This window comes from Falco rusticolus, chromosome 3 (assembly GCF_015220075.1).
Source record: "Falco rusticolus isolate bFalRus1 chromosome 3, bFalRus1.pri, whole genome shotgun sequence".
Classification (NCBI taxonomy): domain Eukaryota; kingdom Metazoa; phylum Chordata; class Aves; order Falconiformes; family Falconidae; genus Falco; species Falco rusticolus.
The window spans coordinates 103,057,826-103,085,445 of record NC_051189.1 but is presented as its reverse complement, the minus strand read 5'-3'; the positions used below and the strand labels follow the sequence as shown (position 1 = coordinate 103,085,445).

Here is a 27,620-nt window from a genome sequence, read left to right as displayed (position 1 = left end):
TCCCCGGGAGCCTGGAAGACTTTCCGGCCGGGACGTGCGTCGGCGCGCTGGGTGAGCGGTGGGGCTGAGGGCGGGGCGGGGGCCGGTGGGCGAGCCCGGGCGTGGCCGGCGGGCAGCGACCGGCTGGAGGGGACGTGGCGGGCTGGCGCTCGGCCGCGGCAGGGAGCGCCTGGTGCTGGCGGCGGGCGGGCTGAGGTGAGCGGGCAGGCGGCCCGGCCCGGGACCGGTGGGGCTGCCGGCGATTCTCGTCTCCCCGGCAGTGACGGTGGTCAGCGGTCTTATCACGGTGCTGCTTTTTTTTTTTTCTCGGAGCTGCGCCGCTACCTCAGCGAGGAGGCGAGGAGCGGCGGCGGAGCGGCCCCGGTGCTCCCTTGTGGCGGTGGGGCCCGGGAGGGGGGTCTGCCCGCGGCGCCCTGCCGCCCCCCCGCCGCCTCCGGGTGCCCGGGCAGCCGCCGCAGCTCTGCGCGGGGCTTTGTCTTTCCCCCAGCCGCTGGCCGGGCCGTGGCAGCGGGCCGCAGAGGCTGCCTTGGGACCTGCGGTAACGCTGTCGCAGGGGGGTGGCTCAGGAGCCTCTTCCCGTCTCTGCGAGCAGACGAGAAAGAAAGGAAAGCCGGCGGTGGAATCCCCACCGCTCGCCCCCGACTGCTGATTTCTCTAAAAAGTATTACAAAGGGCAAGCGTCTAACTACCGGGGAAGGTTGGGAGGCAGCAGCTGAGGTGTCTTGCTGATCCTGTGTCTTGACAGTCAGCTCCTTGGTCAGAGCAGCCGAGGGGAAGAGGCCTTTTGGGTTGCTTCCCAGTGAAATGGGGCTCTTTTGTTTTTTCTTTGTACCTGGGTTCATCTGGAATTGTACGTTGACAAATCAAGGGGAGCTAAACTGAAGGTCACTCTAGATGTTACTTTTCCACGTATGCCTTGGGCTTGTGAGTCGGACTGCTGACCACAGAGGGGTAACTTCTGTACTTGCCAAGGGCCCACAGGCTCTGTGTGCCCGCTGCTTCCGAGTGCTGCGCTGCTGCTTGGGAAGCAGACAGGGCGGAATTGGTGGTGCCTCGTGGTTACACAGCCAGGCCTGCTGGGCACTTAAACCAGCACGTCCAGTCGGGCAGTATTATTTTTCTACATTGTAAATGAGCCTGAGGTATAAACCCACTTACATTTCTGTATGGTGGTGTACTTTGTCAGAGAGCTCAGTCGCACTGACAGAGCTGGCACAGAGTTCCTTTGGGACTCCAGATTTGACTGTCTTGTTGAAAGGCTCGAGAGCCTGCTTTGGAAGTCACTTGACAAGGCACAGCTTTGCCGTGATTTGGGTACTTGAATTCTGACTGTAATGCCAATACCACGTGTTAGCCTTTCTCCAGCAGTTATAAAAGCAGAATGAGCATTAAGAATCTGATTACCTTTTAACTAAATGCAAAACAAAGTTGCGGGATGAAGTGACTGGAAGTCCTTCAAGTCTGACTGGGTATTATTGCCATGCATCTTATCTGCCTGTCTACCGATCGTTCCTGCCTCTTGTTCTGTTGTGGTAATTCCTTTGGGTAATGCGTTAGGCTCTAGATGTAGTGCATCTTGACTTCCTCCTGACCCCCTGAGATGTTATCAGTCTTTGCCTTCCTCACATTTCACAGGGTGTGGGAAAGCCAGAGAGACTGGAAGCCTCTGCTGTTGTGTGCAGAGAAGCTGTCAGCCTTCTAAAAGAGCATGTAGCCAGCAAGCGCATCGTGGTGCTTCGGTACCAAGCTGATGCCACAGGCCTCAATCTTTTTTTTGTGAAAAGGGATCACAAGGAAATGTGCTGATGTTGAAGGGGGAAAGGTGGTGGGGGAAGAGGTAGGAGGCAGCTTTCAACCAATTTTAGGCTTAACTCCTGTGTTCCCGAGAATGTTTCCGGGCTTTGAGGGCTTTGCTTTTGGCTTTTTGCCTTATTAAGCGTGTCTACCTTTCAGGGTAATGCTTTCTTGGAAGTTGGAAATGGTCCTTCTGGGACACCAAACCAAACCCCGTACCTGGGAAGGCCATTTAGCGTGCTGCACCTTGTGTTTTATTCCCTGTCGGTCACTTGGCCCTAGTCGTACACACTCTTCCGGTTTGGTAAGTTCTTACCCTGCTGGCTGAAAGATTCTGTCTTTTCACTTCCTCTGCTTGCCACAGGCCATAACAAATGTGTGTTCCTAGACCGCTTTCCTTGCTCACTGCTTTCAGATTTGAATGTCGATGCCATGGATGTAACAGGAGAGCAGCAGCAGGATGTAGAGCACAAGCTGTTTAAACAACACTTGGATAAAGCCGCCAACCATGTGACTCCAGAAGCCAAGAGATACGGTAAGATGCTATTCTGCCATTCTTGGATGGATCCTCTCATAGCCTTTCCATCACCATATGCCTGCTATGATATTCATGGGAACAAGGGACGGCTGAATTCACAGTGTTTTAAACACCACAAACTCTTGAAGAGTTTATAGGACACAAATCTATTACACTGGCAGATCAGGCAAGCTTCTCTCTGTGTGTGTATATATATATTATACTCAGTAATTTTGCGAGGCAAGTCTTTGCCTGGTCCCTCTGAAATTGGGACAAGGACTCATTGATGCATTTCAGGAGCAAAGCTGCTGAGTGAACAGGCTTTTCCTACTAGAAATCAAGCAGCTGCTCTGGCAAAACTTGACTTTGGTTGCATCTTTAAATCCTAGGAGGCTGACAAATGGGACGAGCTGGTTAGAGGAAAGAGCCTCTCTCCAGGGAAGGCTCCACTGACTTGACCCTTAAGCCTAAACTTGCATCTTACTACATTTGCTTTGTGTGTGCTAATGCATACCTGATTAATAGATTTCAGTTGATTTATCAGTTACAAGTTGGAGTAAGTGGTCCTTGGCTACATAAACCTCTCCTCTGTGTTTTTTTACATGTTATGACTTACTGTTGTACTTCAATACAAACTGGGAACGATTCTGGTAGTGTTGCAATGTAATGGTAATACTGTCCTGACTTTGTCTTTCTAAAATGTGAGGTCCTTATTATCTGTTCTGGAAGATAGTTCATGCCAATACACAGAACTACACTAAATTTGCTGATTCGTTGTAACTCAGATTTAACTTTTCTGTTCTTAAAAGCTTAAAGGCTAAACTAAGCCAAGAGCTGAACAATGGCTAGGTACAAGAGCTTCTCCTGTTGTCACAGAAGTGTGGTGATAGCGTTCTTACTGTTGCGTCACTTAGCAGCCTTTCTGTATTCAGAGGCTGTGGCATGACAAATGTAATGTCTGGGGTCAAACCCTGCTTTTCTGTATCTAATTCTCTGTTAACACATCTAGGCCTCCTGCCTTACTTGTGTTGACGGCCTCCACTGGGATTACTCTGTCTGAACCGATTACTCTCGTTCCTTATATTATCAACAGAGAGGAAGAGAAACTTGGAGGGAGCAAACAGTCTCATCCAGGAGCGGCATTTTGAAAGCAATCAAATTGTATTGCATGCAGCAAGCAATTTCTTCTGCTGTCTGGAAAAATTACATGGCTAGTTTGATTCCCACCACACGTGTGGCAAGTTAGATTGGAAGAGTACACCCATTTTTGTGAAACTCTATGATTATCAGTTTCTGTTAGTAACGCTTGATTTTCAGTCAGTTATTTAAATGGCAACTATAGCAGTATTGACTGGTAAAGGAAAAATGCACGCAGACGTGGTTACCGCTGGGCTTGCTTTAGTCACGACTCAGAGCTGGGCCACCACCCCAGTGAGTGGCAGAGAACCAAGGGATACAGCACAGCTTACATATGCTTATCAGATCATTAGCCAATGTCTGAAGTTTTTAGGAGTTTCCTTTGGTCCTATCGGTTCTGTGAATCCATCACCTGACTCTGTTCCAGTTGATTCACCTGCTCGGTTCCAGTCTCTGCCTCGGTTCCAAGCTCCTCCTTGGATTGTGATCTTCTTTCTGTCCGCTTTAACTCACACGCTCCTTCAAGCGCGCTTAGTCTTTGAATGAGCAGTTCCTATTCACATACACCAATTTTTTCTATAAACACCTATGTTCCTGAGAGCACCTGTGTGCACAAACTGATCATCTGTTTCTTCTCTGTTCTCCCACTGATTAACTGGACTGGGTTTTAAACCAGCCTTGGATTAGGGCTACGCTAGGGACGAGGCCTGGTTCTGCCACTTAGCTGCTTCAGCACTTTAAATTTCTTAGTTAAAAATACATTTTCTTTAATGTTAACCTTAAATTTAGTAAAGCATACCTAAATATTATTGAGTAGTATGTGGAGGCTTTTCCTGATCATAGTTACATTGAAATAGTTAATAGCTTAATGATTTCTATGGTAGGTTGCATTCTGTGCTGAGATGTCATCTCATTAATTTCCATTGGATGGCGATAGAGAATTGAATTTTTTTATTATTATTTTTATTTACTGTTTCCTTCCTTTTAACATGGACTGAGTTTTCCAGCGTCATGTGGAATACCTGTATGCATATCTGCATGCAAGTAGAGGACCATGTTAACAGCAGGAAACTTTGCATGTGGGGTTTTATGTACTGCAGTTTCTTTATAGTATCTAAGCTGTGTGCAGTACCTCTGGGTGTTCTGTGAGACAACTTGACAGGCAGCTACTGATTACATTCAGAAAGCTGTTACTAGTTGCTGTATCTTGAAAGACTCCATGTGTTGTACAGGTGTTCTTCAAATGGCAGGAATCATGGCTTTGACAAAGCATAGGAATTATTAAGCTGCTTCTTCCTGACATTATCTTTTAGTGTAATTGCAGGATCCAAACCTATACTGGTTGAATTCTTAATTGTACTCTCGACTTGTTTGAATGTTGTAAGCTGTAGAAAGTAAAAGCCTCATACAGTGGTTTAAGAATGGGTATATTTTCCTAAAAGTTTTTATTTGCTTGATCATAACTACCATAAAGAAGTGAGGTTAACGATTGATTTTCATGCATATTTCATACTTTCTAATTAAAATATCTTTTTTTTCTGTGGCTAATACAGATGTCTTTAATACTCACTTCTGTCCACCTGTTATACTTCCTAATCTCAACAAAGAAGGTCCCGATAATATTTTGTCCCCTCAGCAGTGTCTCACTTATCACCTGCCTCAGCCTTAGTTATCCAAGAAGCCACCTTTTTGAGGCTCGTAAGGGGGTAGTGTGGTGATACCTAGACAGTGAGCCTTAGAGGGCTTTTGTAATCTAGCAGACTTGGTCCTGTCCTTCAGGATTTGTGAGTGAAACAGCCTGGTTTTAAAGGGCCTCTTCCAATAAGAACCCATGTTTCTGAAAATTTTAGACATGCAGTTCCTTGGCTCACTTATTCCGAACTCCAAAGTTTACAGACCTTTCGTATTTGTTTTGGTTTTTGGGAAAACAAAGGTCCTGTTTGAGTTTTTTGGAGGCATGTCTTGCCCTTTGGCAGGTTTCAGCTGTTGCCAGCTCTCATCTCTGTTATGAGTCCCTCTGCAGCCTTCTGCATTTAAGAACATAAAACTCTATGAGTTTGTGCCCCAGCTGTACTGTGGCTGCGCATTCAACACACAGGTGGCACAGACACTTGCAGAATTGTAAAATCATGACAAAGATAGAAATTCCTTGGAGATTTCTAGTAAGCCAGTGGTTAATGTGTGTGCATTGTCAGCGTCGTTGTACTGGAGAGCTGAGTGTCAGTTTTCCGCTTGGGAGATTCCCACTGTGATCTAGTTTCACAGCAATATATAACTGTGTTCCCTACATACCTTGGGACAGGATTATGCGCTATGTGCTGCTGTCTGCTATTTAAAATGTTGTTTGTGTAACAGGTCCTGTATCGGTCGCAATTTGCTGTTTGGGTCTGCTTTAGACAAAATTTTAACAAAGCCTTTGTGCAAGTAACATCTGATTGGCGCTCCGGCAAGGCTTATAGGTGGCTGGTTCTTTCTATGGAGGGTGTTCTTCAGTTGGCAAATGCTACTCTGCTTGTTGATCTTATTTTGCAGCTCAGCAGGCCCTGTGCATTCTTTCAGGTGAGCTTTGGGTGCAGGATGCACAGATTCTGATACAAAATCATTTCCTTCATGTGTAGAACAGTTTCTGTGCGTAGAGCAGAAGTACAAGATAGTGTTTCTAGACGTGCCTCGTCACTTTGAATCCTCTTTTGTCTTAGAACTGGGGAAAGAAGAAGAAAAGGTGTTTGATCCAAATGCTTTGGATGCCAATCACTGTGAAAGCTGTTACGGGGCAGAGTCAGAGGACATTCGGTAACCTTTACATCTTCTTAGTGCTTGAATCAGTACAGTTAATGTGGCATACGTGTTGGAGGGTTTTTTCCAAAATGTCTGCGAAGGTCCGTACAGTGAAATCCTCCTGGGCACCTGTTCAGAGAATGGTGAGAGCTGTTGTGTTTTAGTACGCCTGTGCTGCACTCATGATTGTTAAGAGCGTGCACAGTTAGGTTGTCTGTTTTGTCTGCGTGCCTGTTTAAGGGCAGTAGCACAAAGATTGTATCTTAGCAAACAGAACCTTTTCTGGGATTACTTGGTGTCCAGAGGGGAGCTGTGTAAATTATTTCACTGTTCTGTGAGCTGTCTTGGAATAAAACCCAGTTATGGCTTTGCCTTCTCACTTCTGCTGCAGGCTTTGCATTCTTATGGGAGCAAAGACCAGACACCTATCACTCAGACAAATGATGGGTGTCATTGGGTGTTTCTCATTCCTTCTACCTGCAAATTTGTGTAAGAATGGATTCGTGATAGTCCACAGGTTCTGGACTATCCTTTGCTATTGTTGTCTCTGTAGTAACTTAGTTTGTCACATCTGTCAAGTTGCATCCTTCCCCAGAGATGTTTCCATCTTGAGGGATTCATGATTCCAGCCTTCAACTTTTTTTGTCCAGCACAACATGGAACAGAGACAGACAATTGTTTTTTTTGGTGAGCGAGATGTTGTCCAGAGGTAGAAGAGCAAGGAAGAAAGTTTGCCATTAACCTTGCCTCCAATGTTGGCAATCTTTCCCTAAAAACGGAGGAAGGGAGGAATAGAAACAGGTAGATGCTTTGTTCACATGGGGAAGTCCCAAGCTACTCAGAACTGTGGGAGACTTCCCACAGAAACAAATGTCATTTCTGCAGCAAATTTATTTGCCGAGAATGGACTTAGCTGTCTGAATGGACAACTAAAGCCCTCTTCAGAATTAAGCGCTGCATTAAAACAGCTTGCATCCTCGTGCCAAAATCTCAAAAAGTACGTCAGGAAGCTCAAGCTCCTTCAGGAGCGTTAGACCACCTTTCAGTGTCCAGTTCCTGAAGTTTGCTTCGTTGATTTGTTGAAATAAAATCCACCGGGGATTTGAGTCCTGAGCTGGAGTGTCTCTTTATCCCTGTAAAGATGATAAGATGATGTTTGTGCTCTTGCAGGTGCTGCAATACTTGTGACGATGTCAGAGAAGCATACAGGTGACGAGGCTGGGCCTTCGAGAACCCGGATAGCATAGAGCAGTGCAGGAGGGAAGGATTTAGCCAGAAAATGGAAGAGCAGAAGAACGAGGGCTGCCGAGTGTACGGTTTCCTGGAGGTCAACAAGGTGAGAGATGGGTTTTGCCGTGAGCCTGTTGCATGGTGTTGATGAGCGTCAGAAGGCACAGTTGGGGCATTCTGCTCTTTTTTTTTCCAATTTTAAGTGTTCACAGGACTGTAATAATCCCTGAGCTCAGCAAGGTACTTGTGCCTGTAAGAGGGGTTCAGTAGGAGGGTCACGAAAAGGGTGGGAAGGGGCTAATTCTCTGTTTCATGAGGTGGGTTGGCTAGAGAAGCTTAGCTTTTTCTACCATCCAGCTAGTGAGTCTTTTTACTGAGGTTTCTGGAGGAGGAGAGGCAGCTTCTTTGAGGTGAGGTTGTCCCACCTGCCCTTCTAGTCTCAAAACAGAGACCATCGGTGGGTGCTGGAGATAACAGTAAGCAACAACTTGTCAGCAGAGGTGCTGGAGAGAGTGAAATGTTCCCTTCTTTAGAAAACCAGTGGAAGCAAGACTATTGGAGTTGTCAAGGTCGAAGATGTTTAAAGAGATGTTTTTTGCAACTGGTGTATGAAAATGTAAAGATACACCAGATGACTATGTAACTACCCTGTCATTTGTCAGGTTACTGAGCTCAAAACACTGGGATGTGCAGGTTACGTACCCAAGTACATTCTAGCAGTCAGGCCCAGGCTAATTTTTTTTTTTTACTTCTTTATTTCAAAATCTGGAGGGTTTTTTACATCTTTGTGTACTATTCCTGGAGACAACATTCTTTATTTCTGAAAAAAACCCAAAACCAAACACACCCCACCGTTTCGCTCATGAAGCCAGACATCGTGTTTTGAGCATCATCGTGGGTGCTGAACCATTACAGGACCCTTTGCCACAAAGTGTGGTGAGCAGGAAAGATTCAAAGGGGAGTGCTGTGGGTAGCAAGGGTCCAAGGGTGGGTGTCACTAGGGAAATTTCTGGGGGCCCTTGTTAGGCTCTTGGATTTTCGCACATCTCCATTCTCATTGCGTCCACAGTTAACATATGCGATAGGTTTGCATGGACATTCAAAGGTGTAATGTAGCATGTGAGCTTGATGCATTGAAATCTTCCAGGGGAGGATGTGTATGATTGCTACGAGTGTCATGGAGGACTGGCATCTAATATCCATATCCTTTTCATGGTCAAGGTTAAAATTTTAATAACCTTTGTCTTTTGGGGGATTTTGGAGTGTGGGTGTTTTTTTGGGGGTTTTTTGGTAGGTAGGTTTAGTGCTTTATTTTAGAACACGGCTTGTTTTCATGGATGCATACATAGGACCACTCTTGTTTATTGTATTAAGGGTTTTCTTACCCTGCCTGCTCACCCTCCCAGTTACTTTCTCCACTCCGTTTCTGTGATACCTTGTGATACCTTTTGATATTTCCTACAGCAGCAGTTAGTTCCCTCCCAGTAGACTTGATTCCTCCTTCTTCCCATTTTTATGTCCGCTAAAATACTCTGCATAAAACAGTTACTGTCAACATCGGTATGTGATTATGGCTTTCCACATGACTGCCTGTGAGGAAGAGGGGAAATTCATATCTCTTTTAGGACAATATTTGCTGGTATTGTCACCCATGACAATGAGTTGCTTATTGTCTATCTTATCCAAACAAAAATTTGAAAATCCAACCACCAGTATGACTGCTTTGTTTATATAGATTCAGGCCTTTTAATGAAAGATTACTGTCTCCTGCAGGTAGCTGAAAATTTCCACTTTGCACCGGCAAAAAATTTCCAACAGTCTCATGTACATGGTAAAGTATTTTCTTTTCCTGCTTATTGTGACCTTTAGCTTCCGAGTGTTTCTGACCATTTCCTTTGAACATCTTTGCATTGCTCTCTGTGGTAACAGCAGCACTGCTTCAAGGTGGGGGGGGCATTGGTGAAATTTTGTTGAGAGGTTTAGAACTATCCGGAACGAATAGAAAAGTGTTTTCTGAAGGTGCTGCCACATGGGTGTGGGAGAACATGGAGGAGAATGTGTCTGGGCAGTCTCTCAGCCTCACTTGTTCTACAAAACTTTGCTGCCCTGCTGTAAAACAACCTCAGGTACGGTGTTCAGTCCAGGATCTGAATATCGGTATCTCTGGAAGGGCTATTTTGGAGAAAAGCTCTTGAGAATTTCAAGGCAATTCAGAACTGTCAGAGTAAAATTTCAGTTGTGAAGGATTTTGACTTCCTCAAGTGTGTATATATAAACACACAGTGGCCAGAATGACAGTGGTAGTTTGCAGAATCACGGAATGGTTTGTGTCAGAAGGTGTGGATAACTGGCTAGCTGAAAAGGGTCACATAGACATAGTCCAGCTGGCTGGACAAAAATGTACATCGCTCTCAGCTTATCTGAAGTAATGCAAAATACACTGTCTTTGGCTGTCCTTGTTACACAATAACAGGAAGATTTTGGTGGGAAAAGAATGTTGCAGGTGGGAACAGATAACTACAGAAGAGAAACTAGGGGCGGGCTTGGTATTTAGGCAACTAACCAATAATGAGCTTAACTTTTGTAATATGTATGAGCTAATTATAAGAAGGCATAAAAGGTGACTGTAAGAGACAATAAACGAAGTCTGCTGATCACTCATATTGAGTGACTGTGTCTTCCCTCCGTCGCGACAAGAAGGGACCTTTAAAGGCCCCCTAGTCCAGCCCCCCTGCAGGAAGCAGGGGCATCTTCAACTAGATCAGGCTGCTTACAGCCCTGTCCAACCTGACCTTGAATGTTCCCTGGCACGGGGCATCTGCCATGTCTATGGGCAACTTCTATGAGTGTTTCACCACCCTCATCACAAAAAATTTCTTCTATCTAGTCTGAATCTACCCTCTTTCAGTTTAAAACCACTAAGCCTTGTCCTATTGCTGCAGGCCCCACTGAAACATTTGTCCCCAACTTTCTTATAAGCCCCCTTTAAGTACTGAAAGGCCACAATAAGGTCTCCCCAGAGCCTCTTCTCCGGGCTGCACAACCCCAATTCTCTCAGCCTGTCTTAGGAAAGGTGTTCCAGCCCTCTCATCATTTCTGTGGCTCTCTTCTGGACCTGCTTTGCCAAGGACTCCGGAGCCAGATGCAGTACTCCAGGTGGGTCTCACGAGATCAGAGGGACAGAATCACTTCCCTTGACATGCTGGTCATGCTTCCGTTGGATGCAGCCCAGGATATGGTCAGCTTTCTGTCCTACGAGCACAGGTTGCTGGCTCGTGTCCATTTTTTGACCCGCTGTTACCCCCAAGTCCCTCTCTGCAGGCCCGCTGTTACTCCCTTCATGGCGGATGCACAGTAGCGTTACTGGCAACCTAAGGGCAGCGCATGCACAGAACTGGCCTGACGCCTTTGCGTAGGGGGCTCGAGCCCTGCATGCGCAGAAGGAGCCTGGCGCAGAGGTGTGCAGCTTTGAGGCCTGCAAGGGCGGAACCGTGTCCTTGCCGAGTGAGAGGGAATTGAAACCGTAGAGGGGCGCAGCCACTCCACACCCCCGCGGTCTCCAGGTTGTGGGGCTTCTCGCTAGGGGTGGGGCTGTTGCAGCAGCGAGCACCCGCAGGCTGCGTTTGTCCCGGGGCTGCAGCGGCGCTGCAGTTCGGTACTCCCGTGCGGAGCGAGCGCTGGCAGCGTGCTCGGGGGACGGCAGCGGCGGCTCCTTACCGGAGGCAGCAGCAGGCGCCGCGGCACCACCCCGCAGGCCAGCGCGGGATCGCGATGCCGGTACTAACGGCCAGCAGTGCCGAGGGGGGAGGCGCCACTGCGCATGCGCCCGCCAGGGCTGCAGTACCGACTTTCATTCATCGGGCGGCGGCAGCAGCGAACGCCGCTCTGCGCATGGCAGAGTTTGCCGTCTGAGATGCTTTATACATAAGACGCTATGTATCATCCATCATGTATGTGAAGTTTAAATAATGGTGTAATGATAGTATCTATGTGTCGACAAAATATGGACACCTGTTCTAAGGATGGAAATACTGGTTTATAAGGTCCATGGGAATTCTGTCATGGACTGCAGCAAGGCTAAAACAACAGAAAAGTGTCACGCTTGTCAGAGACTCATCTTCAGCAGCTTCTGTTGCTGCTTTTAATTATTTTCATTTTATAAATGTCATGAATATCCTAGTTTCAGCTGGGATAGAGTTAATTTTCTTCTTAGTAGCTGGTGCACTGCTGTGCTTTGGATTTGGTGTGAGACCACTGTTGATAGCACACTGATGGCTTTGGTTGTTGCTGGGTGATGTTTATACTAAGTCAAGGACTTTTCGGTTCCTTGGGCCCTGCCAGCCAGAGGGCTGGGGGGGCACAGGACACTGGGAGAGTGCACAGCCAGGACTGGTGACCCAAGCTAGCCAAAGAGGTATTCCATACCATATGATATCATGCTGAGTATATAAACTGGGGGAAGAAGAAGGAAAGGGGGGTTACGGCATTTGTCTTCCCGAGTAACCCTTACATGTGATGGAGCCTGGCTTTCCTGGGGATGGCCTAACACCTGCCTGCCCATGGTATGTGGTGAATGAATTCCTTGCTTTGCTTTACTTGCGTGCGTGGCTTTTGCTTTACCTATTAAATTGTTCTTATCTCAACCCTTGAGTTTTACATCCCTTTCCATTTTTTCCCCCATCCCTCTGGGTGGGGGGAGTGAGTGAGCAGCTGTGTGGTGCTTGGTTGCTGGCCAGGGTTAAACCACGACTATGAATTATCAGCCGCACACTATTATCCTTTTTTTAACCCTGATCTGGGAGCAGGAATACAAACTTCTCAGAAGTCTTGTATGCACAGTCTTCTCTAAATGTACTAAATAAATGATTTTCTAAATCATTTGCCAAAGCAGTGCGATTCCACGAAAGTGATACAATTTATTGCCAAACTTCTCATTATGATATACTATTAAAACATTTCTATAAAGACAAATTAGCAGAACAACTTGACTTGTTTAAAAATATATGCAGTAAGTTGACACTTTTTGGAAAGTACACACATAAATCTCCAAACAACAGCACTCCAAAGAGTGACAATTTAAGGCACGTGATTATTTTGCAACCTTTGTTACGTAAATCTCTGGCTAGACCATATATTTGTAAAATATAATTTCATATATTTCAATAACTAGCTTCACATCTCAGAGAGACAGAATTCATCCAAATGCAGGCAACACTTCTTTTTTTTTTAACATTGCTAGGTCATAGTGCAGCATAATAAACATTGTTTAAAAGAACCTTATCCACAGAGCAAAACATATAAAAGAGATGTCAAATATTTCTGCATTTCATCCTTTTACAACAAGGTAGGCCATAGTTACTGGCTCAATAAACAGCAACTGTGGAATTCCCAACTTGCCTTTCTTTGACAGAGCACGTCAGCAAATTTAGAGACAAGTTTTCAGCCAGGGAAGCAAGACCTGCGCTGGCCTAACCAGAGGCGAACCAATTTACTAACAGATCATGCTAATCTAATTCACATGCCAAAAAAGAAGCTGATGCATACAGTCAGATCCTCAGCAGCTCTAGATCTATGTTGCTGTGATGGAAATTAGTGGTGCTTGATTAAAGTGCACTGAAGAAGCAATCAAATATTTGCACACCCACAGGACACATACTAAAATGTGGAAGTACACAGGGAGTGGGTGAGTGAGATAGATGATGAACTCTTATAACCTGCTTTTTGTATATGTAGACATTTGGAGCCATTGCCTTGGAAATAAATAAGGAATTATAAACCATTATATTCCAGCTAAGATGATACATACATCTATGTTGTCAATATAGAAACTGGGGACATGAAGCTTTCTTTTTAGCACATTTCAAATTGAGAAACTGTGCAAAACAAACCCTTGCTGTAAAAGCAATTATACTAGAAAACATCTTCCAGAGGCATTAAAGTCTCAGAAATTATGCAGGCAGTTCCAGGGAAAGGTCTCTGCTATCAGAATTGTCCATTTTGTCCTTCATCTGTTCAGCTAGGATCACACAACAAGACAATGCCTGGAGGCCTTTGAAAGTAAATGGGGAGTTAAGCCCTTTGTCTTTCCATCTCTTCCATTGTTAAAGATGGCATCATGTTCCCCTCTCTTTCATGAAACTACAGCCAACAGCCCTCTCAAAAGCATACCGGATCCTGCTGATTTTACACTGAGACCGCTGTATTTGTAAACACTGTGGTGTCTATTGATCCTCTCTTGTTTAGCATGAAAGCATACAAGAACATTAAAGTCTTATATCCTGTGATTTTCAACTTTACATACTCTTATGTGTGCAACACTTATCTGGTGAAAACTCCCATCTGCTGATGATGATTTACAAATGTTTTCTTGAGGTAGCCTGTACACGAATAGATTAGGAATGTTCTAACAAGCATGCAGAAAACACAGCCCACAGTGCGGTTCATCTTCTCACTGCAACACAGCAATAACCTCTGTACAACAGCAATAAGGAATGAAAGTTTATTTCAAAGCCAACACCTGATGAGCATCTTGCCAACTTTGGTCTTGGTACTTCAGCATTATGCTGTGAGACTGCAGGTTCGATTTTGGCACATTGCACTTCACCTGTGCTAATATTTGGGATCAGTCATGGTCCTGTTATATATCTGTGCCAATAACTAAAATACTTGTTCCAATTATAATATCTGGAACAGCATTAACATGCTCTACTTCACCAAAATAGTATGTTCATATGTACTCAGTTCACAGAAAGATGTATTTACATTATTGAATTATAAAATTAGCATCCCTACTGGTGACAGCCTTACCTCTCATGACGTTCTTCAACAAGACCAGCTCTGGGTGATGAAGCCTTCCAGTTAGGGACATTGGTTTGAGTCAGTGCCCAATGTGACTGCAAACAGGCAGCTGCTTGTGGGTTGACATCGAAAGAACTAGTACTTTGAATCTAGTCTCTAAAGGCATATGTTATGTATCTATCTAGGTCTGTATATGACATTTGCCATCACATCTCTGCAATTTCTACTAGCCTAACAGGCAGTTTTAGCAAAGAGGAGAAAGATAGGGAAAAGGTGTAGGCACAAATTTTCACACATCGCTCCACTTTTTTTGGGTGTCTGAGTAAATCTCAAATTCGACACCTGACACAGAATCACCTAGAACCTGGGTAGGTAGAGTGAAAACAACCTGTAATTCCTATAGGTAAAGGAAAATTTAGCAAAGAAAGCCTCTGTTGTATCCAGTCGTAAGCAATTCAGATACCTCCCTGAAGCTGGCTTAGCTCATTTATATATGGTTTACACCGATATCTGACAGAAATAAGGTATACATCAGGATCACAGAAGCAGGTAAGCACTCATCTTCTATTGCTGTCACAGAACCTTTGCAACTTATACCACTGAAGATTTCAACCCAAAATTGCAGGACTGGAATCATCCAAGGCAAAATAGAGATAGGTCGGAGGAGTATATGCTGGGATGTAGTGTTACACATCCATGAGAGGTCTCAGCATTTTCACTTTTATTTAGTCTTCATCTGAGTTGGCTTTCTCTGATGTCTCCAGCTGTCTTCAAGGTGATGCAGATCAGATTCATATGCATATGCCATAGGCATCTAGTGCAATCAACTACTATCATTTAACAGAAAACCGGAGACAAAAAAATTAACGAAGTTCCTGACACAAACAGGTATATATATATACATACACAGTAGCCAAACTACCTCTGTACAATACTCTGAACCATCAACATCCTGAGTCATTGTGGCACTTAAACCATCTGGCAAAACATGGGACAGCATCTGAGGGACCATTATCCTGATCAGCTATTGAAAGTGATACATAAATTAACAAGATAATCCAACAGAGTATTTGGAAGGTGTCTTCCAAAGCAGCAGTAAAAATGACAGATATTTACACTTCTGAGTGAGGCTAGATGAAATAGAGCAGCTTGATTAAGAATATGAAATGAGTTGTTTGTGACCACACAAACTAAAATTCTGAGCTAATTGCAGATGTTCTTTCATTCCAGTGCTACTGAGCAAAGGAAATGAAGGTGAACAAAGGCAGGCCTTCCCGGAGTCCTTGACTAAATTTCAAGATGCCAGGACTTTCCTCTCCCTGGAAAGTTTTCCACCGAGTCAATATCCCACTCAGTGACACAAATATTCAAGAGCAGGAAAATATTTTTCTTTAGCTTGCACTTACAAAAGGCACTAATCCACTTCAATCAGAGTAGACTTAGCAGGCAAGAGGCTAACCATTGGCTTCTCCTGCATTAATTTCATGTATCATGAAATACTGAGTTCCATTACTGAAGCAGCAAATGCAGCCTATTTCTTTAAATGCATTTATGGCATAATTAAACCATTTCCATGTAGAAAACTCCAAGGATTTACCATTTGAAAAGATTCTTGGTTTATCCCTCCAAAAATAATAATGATTTTTTGTAACAGTCTACATGAAAAAATAGCAAGGAGGCATAATTCACCTTTACTGTGCACCTTTCATTAAGAATGAGAACTTAAAAATGTAAGTGCAGCAGAAAAGCTCCAGTTTTTCTGACATCATGGGATCCCACTCCCTTTCTATCTGAAACATCCTAGAACAGATCCCATGAACCAATAGGTTGCTCTCTAATTTTATAGAAGCCCTTTATTCAAATTATCCTCTCTCGTCTTCTCCTTTCAGGTAAGTCCTGGTTCACAACTGTGTTTCCTCTTGCTCCAGAGAATGTGGAGGGACATGGCAGGATGCTGGAAGAGATGCTAGTTTCTGAAGCTTAGGGTGTTGCAGAGGTTTCGGCCTGTGAAAAGAACGTCGGCTTTGTACACGTCTGGCTGCAGCAGATCTGTAATTTCCTTGCACATCAAGCAACATTTTCTTCTCTTGGGGCTCCTTCATATAAGAGTCTTCCAGCCCTTCAAACATAAGTAGAGAATTCTCTTCTTGTGAATTCTCTGACTTGTAGCTAACTTCAGAACAATACCCTGAGTTTACTGTTTCTTTGTTACTCGCATCTGTATCTGCCTCCCAGAAGAGATCAGGTACATTTGGGTCACAAGAAGCTATATACTCAGAGACAGGAGAAAGAGATATATTCCCTCTGTTTTCCAATGAAGAATAGTTTTGTGTCCAAGGCATCTGAAGGCAAGATGGGAAGAAGTGCAGGGGGGTCACTGAAACACTTTCATTTTGGTTTAGCTGGTCATCTGAAGAGGAGTATTCGGTCATTTCAGCATCATGGTCCATATCACCTAGAAAGCATGATCAAATGAAAACATTGGTAATACACACTTTCTGTACTAGCAGGCTGGCCTTGCTTGTGGCTATTTTTATGAAAGCCTTAGGAAAGTGAGTGGTTTAAGATGGCTTTTTTTGCTGGGGAACTGTACCCTCCCCCAGTTTCTCTCCTGGACAACCCAAAGTGAGTTTATTAAATTCCTTATCGTTGCTGTGTATGAGGCAAAACTTAGTTCAGTGCTTGTGATGAACAACTGCCTGTTTCAGGTATTTAGGAGACGGAGTCATCAGCTGGACCATTTGTCTTGAAACATTTAACCCTGATGCTCAGCAAGGAAATCTTAGAGAAACTTTTGAAAGAAACTGTGCTTTTTCAATCAAGTAGCAGAGGGTATCACCAGGGAGTCAATTTCTTAATGACCAGAACCTATGATCAGTTTTCTGTGCACTTCAGACTGTGTAGAGAAACTTCACATTCCCACCCTTGGGTTCCAGTTTGCATTGCTTTTTAAAAAACTTTCAATTGAAATCTCAGTGTCATTCTCTATCAGGAGATTTTTGTTAAGGAGAAAATTCAGAGAGTAATCAAGGTCTAAGCTTATTAGCTTGGGAGATCTAACTTCCCAAAACACTTCCTAAGAAACACAGCAGTCAAAAACCAGTGAGTTTGATGTATCAAAGATACCTGCACAAGAACTTATAGATAGCAGTTCCTAATAATAAAATCAATTATAAATAAGTAAATAGAATAGAGGAAAAGAAGAAAGGTTAACAATAAAATGTTCAGCAAGTCACATGCCAATATTTTATAGCAATGTTCTCCGGCGGGAAAAAAAAAGTGAATAGAATTTTAATGTGGATAAGTGTCAAGGAGAAGTTTTCCTTTTGGAATGCTGCTCATTGTTCAAGTCTTTAATCAGGACATCGGAATTTATCAATGCACAGAGGATACTAGGTCATAAATTTGTGATCATGAATTCCACAAAAGTGAATTCATGATGAAACTGACTTGCATTTCATTGCATGATCCCTGCAGGGCCCTATGTTCCCTTCAGTCATGATGTCTGAATTGTGACCTGACCCACCTCATTTACAGCACTCACTATGTTGATTGTGGAAGTGAAGGCTGCTTTTCAGTGTATGGAAAACTTCCACAAAGCAAGAATTAAAGGGCAACTAGGATATTAATTTAAGCCCAGAGTCAATTTAATTTTAAGCCTCTAGCAACAAGTTATTTATTGCATCAGAAAGCTAAGCATTTCTCAGGTTTCAAAATAAGGTATGGAGTAAGATAAACTCACAGTTTAAGGATAAAGCTCTAACCAAAACTGGAATTCTGCTTCTCCACAGACTGGCTGTTATGTAATTATCTCTACCTGTGCAAGCGAACTCTGATGCATTCTAGTAAACATGCTTCATTTTTAAACTCCTTCTTATGTAATTTAGTGATGACATCAACAGTGTCATTGAGTACTTATGCTGCAGCAGTGGGACCATTTTACCTTCCTGGGCATTGGATAAATAACCTGGAGAAATGTTCAGAACTGACTCAAGGCTTCTTAGCAACAGGGTCAAAAATTATATTTTAAGCATGCTAAGAATGAGACACTCAGCCCAGCTCATTGCTGGTTTAGCCCCACCGCTTCTGTTGTAGGTCTGAAGGCTATAGAGTCCAATGGGTTAACTGACTCATCTGAGCTCTATGGGCAAACCATATCCCTTGGTATTAGCAACTAGATTGTCCTTCTGGGGCTTCAGACCACTTTGCTTACATATGCATGCAGTAGCAACAACATTACTTGGAAAGACTGTTTAGGGGGGTTGAATCACAATTACCTGATTCCTGTTAGGGAATTCAGATACCAATTTTATCATCTAGAACTGCCTAACCAAGAAACCTGGAGCCTCTTGAAAATGGATGCACAATATTCTGATATTTGGAATATTATTTTCTTGGCATTTAAAGTATTCAAGCCAAAACAAAGCAGGACCCTCATCTGCTGTAAAAATAGCAAGGCATTGGACCTCAGATAGTTGGACAGCTCTTCTACAGAAAGAAAATAGAAATATGTTTGTTATTCAAGCTGGAGGAAAACAGAAGATACTTAGTTGTAGGAAGGAATCAAGAAGGAAAGAGAAGAAAACCCTCAGAAAAGTAAGTTTACTTGTCAGCAGTCAGGGCTGATAAGAAGGCTGATTGAAAAGAAAGGTGGTATCTTTTAAAATATTACATCTGTGTTGATTCTGGGAGAAAAGATCTGGGTCGGTCCTCTGGGCCATCTGCTAGCAGGAAGGAATCTATTGATTTATTGCTGAGCCGGAATGGAGCAAGCCGTCTGAAGTTGTTTGGAGAATATGGGATCTGCACTCGGGCCCTTTGTGATGGTACCACAGTATCTTCACTAGACAACCATGGTGAGAACTTCATGTAGATGCTTTGATCGTCATCAGCTGAAAATACTGGGTTGTCAATTCCTAAAAAAAAGGTCATGAGTGAACAAATACAATTAATCAAAAAAAATTCTTGGTAATAAGATGCTTTGTAAAAGGAGAATGGCTATAGCGGGGAAAAAATAGGCCAGTACATGCCAGTATAGATGTGACTAGGCCAGCACACAGACCATTATACACACACAAGTTGCTCTTTCTACCTTGGTTATAGCTAGTCCTTTTGGATTTCTGTTAAAGAGAAAAATTGTATATTATAATCAATATGCAGTTATTTTTGGGATATCTGGAGATAAAAAAATAAGAACAATAAAAGAAGAAATCGTCCAGAAAATCTGAAGGAAAATGAAGCACAATATAAAATAACTGCAGAAAATTTAATTCAAACCCATAAAAAAGAAAAAAATAGATGGAAAACTACTGCAAATGCGTAATCCACACAACTCCGTAAAGGAACAAGATGTGTGTGAAGGAGCTAAAGCAGGCCACAGAATGGTCAAAAGTAAGTTACCAGAGCCTGTATAGATATCAAGTTTGTAGTGTTTGAACAGAAAAAGAAATTTTAAAAATTAGTCTAGGTCTGCATCTTGCCATCCGCTTACTTCTAGAACAATTTCCTGATGCCTTTATACATTCTCAAAGACAATTTTTAATGGGACCGTGAAAAGGCTGTATCAGCACGTCTGCCAAAAGAGTACAGGCACCAGTGGTTTTCCTCACTGCATGCCCTGTGTTACATAAGGAGTGTACAGTGGTATGCTGAAAATTTGCATACAAAAGTGCTAAAGAGAAATACTAAATTTTAAAACTTTATAAATCATGTCACATTATTTCCGTTGTATATAATGATACACTTTCAGTCTGCTATTTTGGAGGAGCCTTTCAGGGATGGAAATCAAGTCCAATGAATGCTCCAGGAATGCTGCAAATCTGCCTTTTTCAGTGATTTCTGTGAGCTTGCAAGGATCTGAGGGAGTTACAAATTTAAGAGAAGGAATCCTGCCTGAAAGAAGAAGCATGAAATTTGTCACAACAAAGTGCTTCAGATGCAAGTACAAGGTTTAGGTAGTCATGCTGACAGCTTCTACCAGTAGCAAATCTGATGCTCTCCGTATCTCCAGATATCCAAATCTTTCTATCTGTTAATATAAGTATTAAGCAAATATATTTTCTAATAGAACACACCAAATCAAAACAAAACAAAAAATACAGGCTAAATCAGCAACATTTCTAGTATTATTTTTAATAATTGAAAAAAAAAACCACACCCACATTGTAGGTAATTAGTATTTTTACCAGTGGGAGTATCTGTGAAATTTTGCTTCGTCACATCAGCCAGGAAATCGACTCCTTTGCCTAGATGCAAAGTTTCGTAATCGTTATTTTCTTCTGATTCAGAGAACTCCAAATCTGGAACAAGAAAGACAGTCCCAATCTGGTTAGAGATTAGTATTAGTTCTGACAGAAAATATTTTCATGCTGGTTTGATGCTGACATAGTTATCAAAGGTACCCTTTAACAACCATCTACATAAAGGCAAAATTTAATCAGTCATTGTAGCACTGAAATGTGAACATGAACATATGTAGAGTTCAAGCTTAGGTACCAATTACGTCAAGAAACTCAGCACAGGCTGCCGGCTTGCATTATTATGTGGTGCTGTGACAGAGAGAGATTCTCACTCTGGCTAAGACAGAATGATCTGCTTTCCTGGGACTGAAGCAAAGCAGCCTATGGCATGGCACCTCTGCTGCTGCTGCTGTGTTTCGTGTCTTAAATGGTCTTGGGTTCACAAATGTTGTCCTGTTGCAATGACCAGTCACTACATTTTCATCATTTGACAGAGTCAGCATTGGTATCCTGACTGATTTCAAACCTGGTGAGGTCATTGCTACTTCTACTGCAGTAGAATCAGTTTTACAACAGCTGCTAAACCACTCATTAAGACTGTCTTCCAGTGAAGCTTTTCTTTTAAGTGCAGGGTGACATCTATACACAGTGTTAAGAAGACAGCATTAAATGGTCTACTTATAAGCATTTAGAAAGCTCTTCCCATGTAAAAAAGGTTCCAGAATATTATTCAGCCAGCCTGTATTGCTCCTGTGTCAAGGAAAGTTATTGTTCCGAACATGATGTTCAAATAGATGTTCAAAGAACATATCTAAGAAAAATATCTTTGCTTGGAGATACTGAGAAAAAGATTAATCCCTCTCTACTTCAGTTCTCTCTGAGATCAAAGGGTTGCATGCATACACAGGGGAAAGAAAGAAAGAAGTTAGTTCAGTGGCTTTTAAACCACATTTCAGTTTTTAAGTGACACTATTTTATAACTACCTTACATACATATTAGCACCTATCACATCTTGGTGTGACTGAAACAGATGCCAAAAGATGGCCAAAACATAAGATGAAAGAATTTGGGGCTGTACATGCAAAGCCAGCTTTTGCTAGGGATGCTCGCTAGGCCTGTCAGCTCCAAAGAATATTTTCAAGGCTGACCTGTGTGTTAGATTTGTGCGTGAATGGTGAACGGGTGCTGAAACTGGCCTCTGACTATGTTCCTTTCAAAGCTACACTCGCCTTGAGTTCTAATGCACATGCCTAACATCAGCTCTGATTCAGACTCTGGTCCAGACCCTTCTAAACAAATAGACATTAACTCAGATCAGAATGTCCTCTCAACTACTGAATTTTATGTGGCATGGCATCCTCAGCAGACATATCCTGCTGTGATGAAAAAGAAAAATGTTAGCAAAAGTTGCTCTTTGCAGCTTATCCAAAAGGAAGATGAAAATTCATCTATGCTATAGCCACTGCATTGTTTTGTTTTAAAAATTTAAATAGGATCTTTTAAAAATTTAAGTAAACAGTCCAATTAAAATTTGGTTTGTCATCCAGCTGCCTAGAAAAACAACTTCTAAATAACCAAGACACTGCATTTAGGCACTGATCAGATCCCTACTCTGAATTCTGAATTACAACTAGAAGTTCCTTTTTCAATACCAGCTTCACTGTTGAGTATTAACAAAATTTTTCAGTGATGCTTTATTGACAACATAGCTGGTAAAATGCAGCTAATGAAACTGGTCTAAGAGGGTTTTTTTACCTTTTTCCTTCAAAGTAAAATCTTGTACTGGATTTTCTGAAGGTATTTTTCCATTTGGTATGACACTGCTGTTTCGCTGAAAGAAAACAAATGAAGTTACCAAAACCAGTATCACCATCAGATTGCAATGGCAGTGACATACTTTGAAATGATACGTTCAGCAATCTAACCCTGCAATCTGTTGTAATCTTTGCTTGAGACTCAATATGGATGTCATTAGTTTCCCCCCTACACTCATACTCACTACAGGAAGAGCAAGGAACTTTGGCTGTTTGGATGCTGTACGTTCCCTCTTAGTTTCATGCAAATTTTGTGGAATGCTCTATGCTATGGTGCTACCCTGCTACATCTACCCTGCAGTGTCTCCCCAGGGTGTTGTAGCATGGCTCAAGGTCTGTTGTTTTTCAAGTGATCAAAGATCTCTTACCCAGAAGAAGGGTCCCAAAGCACAGAGAAAAGCAGCACATGAGAAGATGCCCCTTGACTTATCTCATAGTTTATAATCTATTCTTGCTTAGGCCTTTAGGTTCATAAAGTTCTATAGGGCAGAGATAAATGCAGGACATCGGACCCTTCAGAGTCCTCCCTGCCCTCCCTACCCCTTAGTTTGTATAATAGGTGGCTACATCTGGGTCCTTGTTAAAGAATTTTACCCTTTTTTGGCCCCGGTCTCGCTTGTGGATTTTATTGAGCTTCTTGGAATGGTTTATTCCTAGTTTGGTACTCTTGAAAGATTCTAAGCGCTTCCTCATTGTTCTATGGAAAATCTCCTTGTCTTGTTTCTCATCTTCACTGTGCATGATCTCATGTCGACTGTACAGGTGTTTGTGCTGTGGCCAGGAAGGGAAGACAATATTCATTTATTTAGAAATACAGCTGGAAGCCCTGAATCAATGCATTCAATCAGTGTCATGCAAATGTAAACAACTTCATAAAAAAATGAACCAAAGGCTAGTCTGAAGGCATTAATGAGACTCCTATTCTTCTTTCTTTTTCTTCACCATGAAACAGGTGTATGTCCAGGAATTTTAAGTATGTAAGAGTGACTTTCATTCAAAGTAAGCCTCTCCCTGTAAGTGTCTGAATCACTTCAGCTGACACTCTCCATTTATTCCTGCTTCAGAACCTATACTGGACCCAGTTCTGCATTCCACTGCTGCCAGTGAAATCACAGGCACTAGTTCTGTTAAAGAGGTATGTTCCTAAATGAGAAAAAACATAGACAAAGAGCCTGTCCTCCTCAAGGGAGCGGATTTTGCAGATGGGTTCTTTCCTTTCAAGTCTCTCTCCCAAGTTCTGGTTCCTAAGGTCTCCTAGTTTTAGACTGAAAAACAGTCCCATGCTAGCCTCCTGCTCTCACCTCCTGCCTGGGTTTATACAGGTACTGTTGTAGGGTGTGATGAGCAACTGTGTCTTCTGTGTCCCGAATACTTTTCCTCCTCTGCTCTAAAGCTTGCATGTCAAGGCAAACTGGTCCAGCTTTTTCTCTCCTGAAGAAGAAGACAATATTCAAACAGCACTTTTAAAAATCAGTAATTGCTGAAGAGAAAGAAAAAACAGGAAAATGGGGAACAAGAGAGAGAAATGAAGATGAATTTTAAAAAAACAAGGAAAGGTCAAAATCAGCTAAACTGAGTGAGCAAGTATCTAATGGGAAATGTGAAAAGATTATTGGTTTTAGTCTTTCAGGTGAGCGTAGCATTAATTTCTCAGTTTACATGATACACAATCTGTTTGGCAAAAGAATCATGAAAGGGTTAAGGAAGGAGAAATTTGGGGGTTTTTCCTTGCCTTTCTCCTGACTTTTTCTGAAGCAGACAGGGAATGACATCTAGCCCTGGTTATAGCAGTCAGTGAACAAAAGGTGTATGAAACAAGTCTAACGTGAACAGCTGCTTTGTCCTACCACCCTTTACTGCAAAAATTTTTATGTAAAATGCAACTATGTGTATGTATGCCCATTTTATGCGAGAGAAAAGATTAACTGAAGATAAAAAAGTAGTGAATGAAGCCCCCATAATTTTCATTTTTCAAAATTTGTAACACCGTTTCCATTTCCTCACATGCAACATAAACCTTCCCCAGTCAGTCCACATTACTTACAGTAAGTAAGAAACAGAGCTTTCCACAGTACTTGGGCGTGGGGTGCTGAAATCCACATTTACCATGTTGTCCGTACTTGGCGAACGTATAAATGCCAAGGAACCCCTACGTTCTCCCTGGCCACAGAAAGGAACAAGACATATTACAGGTGTGAACACCCAGGGTGATATGCATAGCAGAAAATGTGGATAATTTGTGAGGCTGCTGTATGCAAATGGCACAAGAAGCAGAGGAGAAGTTGCATTTCATTAATGAATACAAACCCCTTTTTTATTTTATGGTTTCTTTACAGAGTGACTATGCCAGTGAACAAAGGTAAGGGAAAAGCCGTTTCACACCTGTAAAATGATTTTGAGGAGGCGAGTGACGACTTGGGCCTCGGCATGTTTGCAACTTACATCCTTGCATTTTTGCACCCCAACTCTTTTCTCTTCACAGACCCTTTCAGGGATTTTACTTTGTAACGCATTGCAGACCAAGCACATCGGGATGTTTGTGCAGGTTTTTATGACTCTACACACCACTGTGCTCACAGTAGTGTTTTCAAGGACACAATGTTTTAGTTCTCTGGTCTCTGCCAAACTGGAAGCAGCAAATGTTAGCTGCTGGCAGAAGTCTACGAGACCATTTGAAAGAGGTTATGGCATGAAGAGGTGAGATTTGCTTTCAGTTCTAAAACCAGTGTCACAGTAGGGAGCTGCTGGAGAAGCTCAGGTTTATGTCTTCACAGTTTTCCCTGCTGCTTGCATGATCTGTTCAGGGAGAGGTGGCTGTCAAGTGATGTCGTGGTTACATGGGCTGAACCCATCTATGATTTCGAACCTCAGCAGAGAGAGATCACATACCAGGTCTCTACATTTTAAACTGAAATTAAAAATACACTAAGGAAAACCATCCCCCTTGCAAAATAAAGAGATTTTATCTACATTTTTCAAATTTTAATTGTACTGCATCCACTTTACTTTTTATGTCCATAAAGCAAATCCAACAAATGTTTCCTTTTGCTGTGGTAAGCCACATACATGTTGCAGTAGCACATGCTGTATCAGATCAGTGGCATTAAGGAGCACACTCTGGCCTCTGTAGGCAGAAAACTTCAGAGAAAAAGAAGTAAATTCTAGGTCAGCATCATTCTGTGTGTTTTCTTAAGTGCATCTGACTTTCTTTTCAAATCAAGTTTAATATTTCATACATACATCATGCCGCATCATCAGTGGAGAATTTTAGCCAGAAGTTATGAACTGTATTTTAAGTTGTTTTTATTCACTTGTTCTGGATTATTTTAATTTTGCCTGGCTTAGGCTTTCTCCTATCAACTGCAAGGAATTTATTTAGGTTCAGACTGAACTCTCTCAAGCTCTGGTTTATTGTACAGATGCAGCATAACAGCAGAGCTGAAAAAATAAACACTTTTCAAATGCCTCAGTTTCGCAGGTGGTAAGAGAGTGAGTAGTGGCTGGGGGAGGCAGATCCTCCTCCTGGAAGAAATGGCTTAAATTTCAATGTCAGCTTGTAATTCACATATATCTAGCTCAAAGATACATCTCAGAAGTGAAGGAAAGGTTGTTAAAACAGTGTATCACTGAAGCAAATATTAATGTGAGAAAGGTGGAATGACTTCAGCATTCACAACTCATGAATAATCAGGCATATTAACATAACTAATTTCCACTGGAATAAAGCATGTTGCAATTTTTAGAACCCGAAGAACGTTTAATTTCTGATCTGTTATCAGATCAGTAGACATTTGCCAATAGAATTTTTTCTGCAAGACACAATATACACAATAGAATTTTTACTAGGGTAGCAAGTCAGTTTCCTTGTGTTATGAATTGTACTACAGTATAATGAAAAAGGTAACTCCTGAAATATTAATAATCTAAATTAATCTGACATTACTATATGGGATTCAAGACATTATTGGATAAACATTCTGGGGCTAAATCTGCGTGGCTTAGTGATCTGTAGAGCCCTTTGCATCCGTTAAAGAGAAAAAGAATACTGTAATGAATCTACTGAACAGATTCAGCAGCGAATCTGAGCATGAGTCTCATGCTCATTAACTTCAAAGTCACTTCTTCCTCTGAGGTGTGACCCAGAAAGCACTAGGAGAAAGAAAATTAGTTCCTGAGCTCAAATGGTCTGAAAACCGAGTGGATAATTTACAAAATCTCAAAAGGAAGTATTTGCTTATCTTGTGAACCACTCCCCATTTTTCACATTAACACCACTTCTGAATTTCATTTTATTTTCTGAATTTGATCTTTGAAATTCCATGTTTCACTGTACTAAGTCAGCCTGGCTGTAGCTCATCTTCAAAAAAAGAAAAGAAATTATTGTTAGTAGCAGTATCAATTGTAGTAATAGTGTTTATTTTAATTAACAAAAACTGGTATACCACCTAGCTGTGAAAATTAGTTCAGTTGGAGATTACGGGCATAGATAAGATTATCACTTCAAAGATCACTGTTTAAACTATTCCATTTAAAACTATCCTCTGTACTATAAGAACACTGCACATTTGTTGAGATTTGAACTAAGGTGGCCAGTTTCATATTGAAGAAGATTGGGAATTCTTATACTATTTGTTAACATTGCTCCAGTCTGGGAGCTGTACTCCTGCAGAAGCCCAGTAACTTTCTCCTATTCTGTAACTTTAAACATTTCTCCTGTTGCAAGTCTTAAGTTTCTCTGACTTCACAATTCTGTGATTGTGTTTGATATCTGCAGTACCTCATTTTAACCCTAATTTTTGAAGTGTAGGTGTTATGATTCCATTGAATTGAAGTTACTCTTCCCGATTTTTTTCTGTAACTGTGATCTGGCAGAATGAAATTATAGCAGTCCACTGCTTTGGCCATATATCCCCAGCATTTGGAAGGCAGCTTCTTCAAATCAGATTTGTCATCACATAGAACCACTGTTCTGCCAGAGCCAGACTCTGTTAACACATTTAGAAAGACAGTAGTTTGCTTGATCCCTTTGGAATTACAGTATTTTTTCATGCCACAAATATAGAAACAAAGTTATTTAGTAAAATCCAACAGAAAAGAACATAAGTACAATATACTCATATTTGGGGATCAGACATAATACTGAGAACTACAGCCACTCAAACGTGATATTGAGCCTCAAAACACATTTAGGGAAAAAAAGCAGAGCAGAAATGAAAATAGTTTTCTTTTAGACATCTCCTGTGATATAGCAAATTTAGGTTACATTTTAAATTAAAAAAAAAACCAAACAATACTATAATATGTCAACAAGT

At 42.1% G+C, this 27,620-nt stretch overlaps 2 protein-coding genes across 3 annotated transcripts in view; one reads left to right on the top strand and one right to left on the bottom strand.

The window, feature by feature from the left end:
• LOC119145399 (endoplasmic reticulum-Golgi intermediate compartment protein 3-like) overlaps positions 1 to 27,591 on the top strand; it is a 27,630-nt gene extending 39 nt beyond the window's left edge. The window contains 9 exon segments of the mRNA XM_037381838.1: positions 1 to 51; positions 1,954 to 2,098; positions 2,210 to 2,329; positions 6,148 to 6,241; positions 7,397 to 7,562; positions 9,230 to 9,287; positions 23,373 to 23,443; positions 24,645 to 24,667; positions 24,791 to 27,591. The exon segment at positions 1 to 51 is cut by the window's left edge and continues 39 nt beyond it. Of these exon segments, the coding sequence (XP_037237735.1) occupies positions 2,227 to 2,329; positions 6,148 to 6,241; positions 7,397 to 7,562; positions 9,230 to 9,287; positions 23,373 to 23,443; positions 24,645 to 24,667; positions 24,791 to 24,863 (588 nt within the window). The 5' untranslated portion in view covers positions 1 to 51; positions 1,954 to 2,098; positions 2,210 to 2,226 and the 3' untranslated portion in view covers positions 24,864 to 27,591.
• SLC9A3 (solute carrier family 9 member A3) overlaps positions 16,144 to 27,620 on the bottom strand; it is a 53,966-nt gene continuing 42,489 nt past the window's right edge. Inside the window, exons 11-16 of one of the 2 annotated variants that reach the window (XR_005103406.1) lie at positions 24,353 to 24,468; positions 23,610 to 23,739; positions 22,903 to 23,079; positions 22,250 to 22,325; positions 18,927 to 20,553; positions 16,144 to 16,709 (exon numbers count right to left, since the gene is read on the bottom strand). Coding sequence is in view for 1 of the 2 variants with exons in the window: in XM_037381837.1 (XP_037237734.1) it covers positions 20,357 to 20,553; positions 22,250 to 22,325; positions 22,903 to 23,079; positions 23,610 to 23,739; positions 24,353 to 24,468 (696 nt within the window). In the remaining variant the exon portion in view is untranslated. Of the gene's footprint in view, positions 20,554 to 22,249; positions 22,326 to 22,902; positions 23,080 to 23,609; positions 23,740 to 24,352; positions 24,469 to 27,620 lie in introns of both variants that reach the window. The other variant, XM_037381837.1, reaches the window with a different exon arrangement.